Here is a 9,485-nt window from a genome sequence, read left to right as displayed (position 1 = left end):
TATCACAGTTTTGTTAAAGATATAAAGATACGCATAGCAATAGCGTTCTTGATAAGACTAATGGTTTCCCACACCCACAACTTCTGTAAATGTACTAATTTCAGCGGTAGATTCTTTTTAGCGGCCGATTTATTTTAGCGGTAGTTTTATTTTAGCGGTTTTTTCGTGCTGTCTTTGAAGCGATAATTCATGTACAGCGCTAAATCTTGTAAACTTAAAGGTTATTTCCGGGATTGAACCATCGAATTGCACTGATTTATATGAGCGTTTATAAATCATAATTTAAAGGTTTTTTAGTTTGATTAAATCTGAACCTTGATGTATTAAGCTTCCTGCTATTTGTTGATATGTTTCCTTCCCATAACCTTGAGATGCACGGAAATAACACGGAACATATTGGTATTTTGTACAAAACGGTTCATTTGCTTTTTTAAATTGGCTGACCAGCGGTACTGTATCACGCAAGCAAACACAGTTCTTGGCGCCCTAATATGTTTTATATTAACACCAACACTTTAAAAATATTATCATTAATTAGCACTCCTTATGGCGGCGTTTATCATCATTTGGAGGATTTCGACACAAAGACTGTCAAATGAAGGAAGAAGAAAGACGATGATAGATCACTGTAAACCCAAAATTGAATTTCATGACATTTTAACAAATGTCAGTTGATGCCTTAATCAAATGCATTACTAGGAGATCACATTAATGGGTTTACTACCTTACTTAAACAACACATTTCTAAATATATTTTTTTTATTTCCAAACATGTGAAATTACACAAAATTTATGTGACTGATTAACACAGAAATGATAAGAACATTGTAATTAGTGATAGCTTCACGAACACAAAGACATTTTGGAACCTAGCTCTCTCACAAGATTGTAAAAACACGTTCTCCAACACTAACTTACAGCAGATTTGCAAGAAATCCAAAATGAAATCAAAGAGTATGGAATCAATAGGATTCCCTACCCTTCATTTATGAGGAAACATGCTAATTTTCTATGCACAGTATTGTGACATAACGACATGCTTTCCTAATGTCAGATCTTGCTAATTACTATTGGTATCCGAGTCAGTCCTGACAGTGGGGATAATTACGGAAGGAATTAATATTTCATATAGCGCCTAATTAGGTCTGATTGTGAGAACACTTAAACCACCCACTGGGTCAAAGGTTAATTGTGTTTTCGTATAATGCTAGCTCTATTTGAAGCGTTGCCCTTGATGTACGCATACATGAAAGATGACGAATATCAGTGCAGTTTTTGTTCGTTTGTATGAACTTACCCTATGCTGTATTTGTTGTAACGTAAGTTTAAGATAATGCATTGTTTAGGTATTTGTTGTTTCCTCTTTATCGCCAGCATGATCCTCGCTATCTGAGATTAAACGCTACAAATGCGCATCATACACACCAGACGAGTGCTTGATCCATTTACTATACATATTGTAGAGCCCTTTCTCTTTCAAACAATCTATTGATTGGTTAACGATCTTTAATGCCTTTTATTTGGAGAATAGAGAAGAGTACAAGGCTAAAATAGTTTACAAAATGACAAAAATTATGCAGTAGAGCTTCCTTGCGGTCCGTGCATTAATGGCAATAGTTACAAATGACAAAGTTAACTACAAACTAAACCGAGTGCATATTATAGTTCTTTAACTGGACCTGGTTCAGATATCCTTTTATGTAATCACAAATCCTCTACCTCTGGGTTGCGAGTTCGAAGTCCATCTGGAGCAATTGCCAGGTGCTGACTGTTGGGCGGTAATTTTTGCCGAGTACTCCGGTTTTTCTCCACGAATATTTCTGACACGTCCTTAATCTTATATTACCCTGGCTGGTAACAGGACGTTAAATTTATTAAATACACTTTTGATGGTTGATTCCCATACATGTAAAATTTGTCCAATCAGATGAAACTATGAAATTTCTTATTTGACTTTAAATAATCACCTAAATCTTTCAGTGATATATCTAGGTAAAATGGTAATCTGCTGTAAGAGAGAAATCTGCTGTCACGAGAGAAAACATTATGGTGATAGGAAAATCTGTTAACTAAAATGTGTGCTAAGGACAAATCCATTAAATGATGAGTACATCTTGGAGCAGAGACAATTTTATCTGCAAATAATATATAATGGTGAGAAGGTAATATAAATTGTTTTGAAAGAAAAATTAGCTGGTGATATGAGAAGATAATCTCGTGATGCTAGAAAATAATTTAAGTGATGGACATCCGTATAATGATTAATATAACTCGGTAACAATTTGCCCTGAAAATGATGTTAAGAGGTAAGAAGTAATATAGTGTTGAATTAATAATCTGATGATATAAGAAAATAATCTCGTGAGTCGAGAAAATAATTTAAGAGATGAAAAGGCAATCTGTATTATGATGAGCGTGACTTGGTAACAATTTAATCTGAAAATAATGTAAAGGCGCAAAAGCTAATATAATGTTATAAATAATCTGGTGAAATAAGAAGATAATCTCGTGAGGCGTGAAAAATAATTTTGTGAGAGGAGAAATTTTTGTTATATAATTTATTATATCAAAATATTACAATTTTGTTGAGATACAAATGTAGGTGATGAGATAATATAGTGAGAAGATTATCTAGCGAAATTGTCTCGTGAGAAGAGAAATTAATCCAGGTAGACGAGAAGAGGAGTTTGTGAGAGGAAACGATAAGCTAATGAGATGAGATGATGTGATTGAATGAGATGATACTGTAGCTAAGAACATATAAAAGCATATGTAGACTATGTAGTTCGTAGTTTACATTGTTTGATGAGAAAATAAAATGGTATAGAAAAAATCTTGTGATATTAATCTGTTGGGGTTTGATAATAATCTTGTGTGGTGAGATTATCTGGTGAGTCGAGTAGATAATGTAAAACTGGAGTATTAAGAGGATTATCTGGTATAAAGAGAACCTAATGATTTATAGTAGAAGGATAGTGTATCGTAGATTTGATACTATTAGCCATTAGATGGCTCTAGCATGTAACACGTCTCATACAGATCGATATGAAGTGATTCCCGGCACCAATAGTAAATTCATTGGCCAGCGGAGTAGCTTTCAATCTATATACACGTAAATCTTCATTCATGAAAGCCCGCGTGTGTACCCGCCCCTACCCTAACACTGATCCACACGCCCAACCTAAATCGTTGACAAACCGCCATGAGTGGCAGGCGATTCCAAAGCGAGAGACATCCAGCCACTCCCAACATTCCGCATTAGGGCTAGCGAGCTGGTCACCATCGGTAATTCTAACACATTATCATGCTTTATGGTCATCTTTGATACAACACCGTAATGTTCCGTAATTATCATGAAATCCTTACTCTATATTGACGACACCATCGCATGGAAATAGATAATAGAAGGACATCAGTAATACTTAGACAACCAATGTCGTGTTAAGCCAGAGCGCTATCCAGAGTGGCATTCGCCAACGCGTTTTTATAAGTATTTAACAGGTCGTGCAGTTATAAAGCGGCGAGCGCTTGGTTGTTAAGACACTCGGCTGAATACACCAAACATGTACCGGGTGACATACAGCCTGTGCATTTTGCTGTACCTCGCACAGTTACTAATACTAGGATATTGCTCTGAACAACTTAACCAACTTTCTTCATCCTCTAATCGAGACAAAAGGCAAACTGGCGGGGATTTTGACGATGATGTTGCCAAACGTTCAAGAGAGCTGGTCGGTAAACGAGCAGACGACAGCGATATTACCAGGGAAACCGAGTTAGAAAAAAGACTTATGCCTTACGATGAACTTGAAAAACGTCTGCGACATTTCATCGGAAAACGAACTGACGATGAACAACAATTTGAGAAAAGAGGGAGAAGTCGGGGACGGTACTTTCTTGGAAAACGAGACAACAGCGACGAAGAAGACGAAGATGAAAAGCGAGCGAGATATTTCTTAGGAAAACGCGACAACGATGAAATCGACGAGGAAAAACGATATCGTTACTTCCTCGGTAAGCGAGGCTCCGATGAGTTACTGAAGAGAAGATATTATTTCCTCGGCAAAAGGCCTGCAATGTTGGACGATGACATTGAAAAAAGGCGACGATTTTTCTTGGGAAAAAGGAGACGATTCTTTCTAGGAAAACGAGATTCGACGTACAACAACGATATGATGCCACAATCTGGAAGCTTTGGTGAAGGTAAAGATTTCGAGGATTCTCAAAGTGGACTTAAAGATTTTGTACAGAAACGCATGAGATACTTTCTGGGCAAGCGATCGGACGGTTTAGAAGAACAGAATGAGGAAGTGGACAAACGATTTGCTAGACATTTTCTTGGGAGATAAGATATCGTAAAAGATTCGTTAATTATCTGAACTTTGCCTTATGGGGCCCCTCGCTTTCCTTGGAAACCTCCGAAAGTTCTTTTCATGTAACGTGTGTAGCGAACGTTGTTGAAATCCCAATCAGTTGTGCTATAATGCTAGATTATTAACTCACATGATAGAGCCGGGCGAATTGTGATATCCATGTGATCTTATTGACTGGACCTATTTTAATGTGTTGTTACAGACTCTAAACGTCAACTAAAGAGATTATGGACACAAACAAATGTGTATTAAGTAGCGCACATCAAGCCCGTTCCCGGCCCAGGGGCGGGGATAGGTCCAGTCCTGGCCCACGGAAGCGCACGAGCAATTCTCAGGTTTGGCCAAAACTTTCTTCTGTTTGCTGCAGACAAAATAATGATCATCAATAGATGTTTTAAAGATTTAAATTGCATATGTACACATTACAATTACGTGAAATATAAATATATTTTGTATTGAAATCTCATGCTATTTGTTTTGCTTAGATATTTATATCATTTACCTTTCGTTTTCTGTTTTGCTTAGAAACAAAGTCTTGAAATATCCATTCTGAAACGACTTTAAAGTGATCGATAAGAGAAGTGGCGCCTAAGGCAGTAAAGATGATAGCGAGCGCAACACTATTTACAGTATATGTACACCAGTTGTATATCCATCTGTGTTTAACCAATAAAAGAGGTTTCGAATTCAAACAGTTAATGAATGATTCGTCAATACTGTTTAAAGTCTACAATCTTTTACACATTAAAAGTTCGATATTTTCCTATTTTATCTTGTCCAAAAAGCATCTTTTACACATTAAAAGTTTGATATCTGCTTTTTTTTCGCGTCCAAAAAGCATCTTTTCCACATTAAAAGTTCGACACCTCCTTATTTTGTCGCGTCCAAAAACATCTTGCACAAATTAAAAGTTCGATACCTGCGTCCAAAAAACATTTATTTTCACATTAAAAGTTTGACACATGTTTTAGCTTATTTCGCCGTGTTCAGAAAAACATCTTATCTTGTACGTTAAAATTTCGATACCTAATAAATCTAGCTTATTTTGTCGACTCTTGGTTTAGCTTATTTCATCGTGTTCAGAAACATATCTTATACATATTAAAAGTTCGATACCTGTTTTATCTCAATATTTCGTCGTGTTCAGAAACACTCAATACATTAAAGTTCGATATTAGTTTAGCTTATTTCGTCGTGTCCAGAAACATATCTTGTACACATTAAAAGTTCTATACCTGTTTTAGCTTATATTTTGTCGTATTAAGAAACACTTTATATCCATTAAAAGTTCAACACTTAGTTTATCTTATTTCTACATTTAAAGTCCGAAACCTATATTGGCTTGATATTTTGTCGTAACACTTTGTATACATTAAAAGTTCTATACTTAGTTTATCTTTTTTTCCTGTTCAGAATCACATCTTATGCACATTAAAAGTTCTGTTTTTGCTTATTCCATCGAGTATAGAAACGTTTTCATACATATTTAAAGTTGTAGCGAATTCCGTCACAACAAGTGTTGAAAAAACGCCATATGCGCATTAAAAATTCGTTACATGATTTAGATTCTTTCGTCATAGCAATCTTCTCCTTTTCATCTTTTAATCGTCGACCTCGTGTTCTGATAATGTATAACTATTACCATAAATGATGATGCTTAAGGAATGTTAAAAGAGGTCTAATTCGTATGAAAAAGGCGCACGTTATTAAAAAATTCATTAATCAGTGATCGTATTCAATATTGGTCAGACTTGGGAGGAAATACCAGAAATTTACGCACACATCTCAATCGTCACTGTTTCTTCTCGAAATTAATCATTCCTATTCTGTAGTCTGTTACTTTCACTATCAAATGCTTAGAAATTCTGAAAAATTGCGCCTGGACACGTTCAAAATGTTCATGTAATAGTCGCCAATCATTACGCAATGTTACAAACACTGTCAAATGGTAAGGATTTCTGTATATTGTGTGTCTTAATAGTTTTCTGTCTATGTAAAGTGTTAAAATACCGACGTTAGTGTCAGTAATTATCCAGTAAATTCAATGATGGCTATCGGTTTCTATCCTGTAGGTTCTCATTAATTCATGATGACCTCTACAGTGTTGTCAATATGAACACTCGTCGACGCATTGAAAGCACCAATGGGGGCAAATTGCTCCATTGTGTTTAGGTTAATGGTACCTAAAAGTTATGGTAGCTCAATTTTATAAAGATAATCATGCCGCCTATTCGAGTTATAACACAACTTGTTGCGATATTCATGTCAGTAAGACAAGTTATAACACAAATTATCGACATAACCATATTGGAATGTCGAATTACACTATCGCGACTGACTATCATATATATCGTTTTGATAAGGTAAATCGATTTTCCAGGATTAAAGTCGACTTCCAAAGATGTAAGTTGACTTACCGAAATAAATATCCCAAGAAGTTGCGTTATAACTTTACTGGTTGACATAAATATCTCGGCCAAGTTACATTAACGAACCAGACTTAAAATAACACGATGGTAGAAATATGCCACCATAGGTAAAAGATACGCACCACATTCACGTATAACCTACTTCAGAGGAAAACAGTTGCTTTTGTTACGCTTTAGTGCCGTAACATCTCTGAACGTCGTATCTAAAACTTTGTAAGCGATAAAATTATTTTGTTTATAGACATGAACTTTTGATTGCTATACAACACACTTCACTAGTCTATATTTGCCTACTTTTTTAGTGTAGTAACCTTGAATAATTTGAAGAAATTCATTGTAAGTTCATATTCCGAGAGATTGTTACTTTAGTGCCACCATTACTTTCGATTTTTGTATCTCCGTGGTGCGGGTTTTTATTTGTGGTGCGCGTGTATCTCCGTGGTGCGGGTTTATCTCCGTCGTGCGGGTTTATCTCTGTGGTGCGGTTTGATCCAGCTTAAATGTCAAAAGATATACGCCATTTATTCTAAAATGTCTTTTAGAAACGTTTAAGTCGTCATCTACGTTGCCGGTTTAAGGTTTTGATTTTTTTTTTATCTGATATTGCAGATTGTAGATGTTGACCACTAAAAACGGGCTTCCACGCATTTGCGCTCATTTTTCCATCTCCGCAAATAAAGTTAATTCTTTGCTTTGTATTTTTCATGGGTTGCATAACTTATAATTTTGTTGATACCAAATGTATCAAGTGAACCGAAATATGCATCCTTTGAAAATATTTCTTTTATAATTAACAGTTAAAAATAGCCAATTAATGCATTTTCAAGTTACTTTACAAATGGTAACAACACTAAGCCCACAGCATCCACAATCCAGCAAAATGTCTTTGCGAAGAAGGAAAAGTAAGCGCACATACCCAGGAATCCATCTTAAACGGATTTGATATTAGTTAAACAGTGATGATAAGTTTTGCTGTTAGCAAATGACAAATGAACATTTTTGCTAAACTATAAAGTCCTTTTTTGGTGCAGAGATAAGTGAAATATGCAACTAACATATCTACATTAAAAGAAGGATTATGTTTACTGTAAATACACTTTCTTTCGTTTGGGATTTATCTCTGAGAATTGATATCTTCCACCACTCTTGCACAATTAAATTCAAAAGTATTTTCATTCGATTTTAAATCCGCAAAACTTAATCTCCGCGAAAATGTTTTGAAACGGAAATCGCGAAGTTTAGTAGTCGCGAAAGAACGTTGGTTTACTTATTATTTTACATAATGTAACATAAATATGTCTTCTTACTGCAATTGACAACGTTGACATCTTCTCCAGTGTTTAATTTCTAGATTTCGCAGATACATCAGTTTCAAAATAGTTTCATAAGTTCGCGAAGATAAATATTTGCGGGTTTAAAATTGAATGGAAATTCATATTAATATAAGATGATTGGATATAAAATTTGCGGAGATAAACTTTCGCGAATTTGTTTGTATCCCGCAACTCACGGAATTAAATAGCACGTGAAAAGAAGCTGGTTCACAAATATTACGCGCGAAGGGAATTTTTGCTTAATTAGCTCTCGTGTAATCAGCGTAAATTCCTTTCTCTCGTAAACCATGGTAAAACCATATTTCGTTGGTCCTTTTGTAGTTCACTATTGTAATGGATTCATGGAGAAATTCTCAAATTAAAAAAAATTAACAAAAGCAGCGATATCTATTATATTCACTTTTGAATACCACACAGTTGATAAAAAAACATGTAAAAGTGGAATTATTCGAGGCGTTGAAATGTTCGCTTATTTTTCTTTCATTAAAGATGCTCCACCGCCGACAGAACAGAAACGATACTCATCATTTGAACAATAAATAGTGTTAAATCGTGTAAATACATGTCTAATTAACACAACAATACATATAAAATAATATCTTTTGCTTTTGGTGCATGCGCAATCAGTACTTCATTCCATATAGGACATAATGCCAAGGATTTTTTTCGAGACACAACTATTTATTTTTCAATATTTTTATCTTGACGTGAAATTAGAAACACAAACTTTTCAATGGTGATAATGGTGTAAAGTAAGTAACTTTTGTAACTGAAGAAAAAAACTCAATCGTCTGCTTCTGTTTTTGATAAAGAAAAAATACCATTTGTCAGCGGTGGAGCATCTTTAAATCTCCTCGAACAAATCCATGCGCGAAATATACCAACACGAGCAAACTTTCACATGTGACTTATAAGATAATGAATGCAGAGCGCAAAAATATCCCATTGTCAGTCGTAGTTTTTTCTACTCTCCGCTATTCTACGCTCCGAAAATACAATTACTTTTGAGAGCAGCCTAGCGGCAACAATTGGTACTAAGGCAGGTAATACAGCTTATCATACCACAAACAGTTTAGAAGCAAATAATGTCTAAATTATCATGTCCATACCTGATATATATTGACTAAATGGCTAATACATGTGCAGGCGTGAAAGATAAAGACTAAATGATTTTACATGTTCAGACATAATTGACTAACTGTATTCATTATAATGCCTAATGGGATTTACGTAAATGAAATCTTATATATTTTTTAAATCTTAAGGTAAAGTAAAGACTCTTGAAATCTCTGTTTTCACTGGAGTTATGTGGGTTAATACACGTCGTAATTGACTAATTAACTCGATGT

At 34.9% G+C, this 9,485-nt stretch overlaps 1 protein-coding gene across 1 annotated transcript; it reads left to right on the top strand.

Annotated features, from left to right (window-relative positions):
• Positions 1-3,322: 3,322 nt before the first annotated feature.
• On the top strand, positions 3,323-5,072 carry LOC138335558 (protein PRQFV-amide-like). The gene has a single exon (XM_069284703.1). The coding sequence runs from the start codon at positions 3,564-3,566 to the stop codon at positions 4,347-4,349; it is 786 nt and encodes a 261-aa protein (XP_069140804.1). The 5' UTR covers positions 3,323-3,563; the 3' UTR covers positions 4,350-5,072.
• The last annotated feature ends 4,413 nt before the right edge of the window (positions 5,073-9,485 follow it).

This window comes from Argopecten irradians, chromosome 11 (assembly GCF_041381155.1).
Source record: "Argopecten irradians isolate NY chromosome 11, Ai_NY, whole genome shotgun sequence".
NCBI lineage: Eukaryota > Metazoa > Mollusca > Bivalvia > Pectinida > Pectinidae > Argopecten > Argopecten irradians.
Note: the sequence above shows the minus strand (reverse complement) of the source record. Positions and strands in the feature narration are given on the sequence as shown.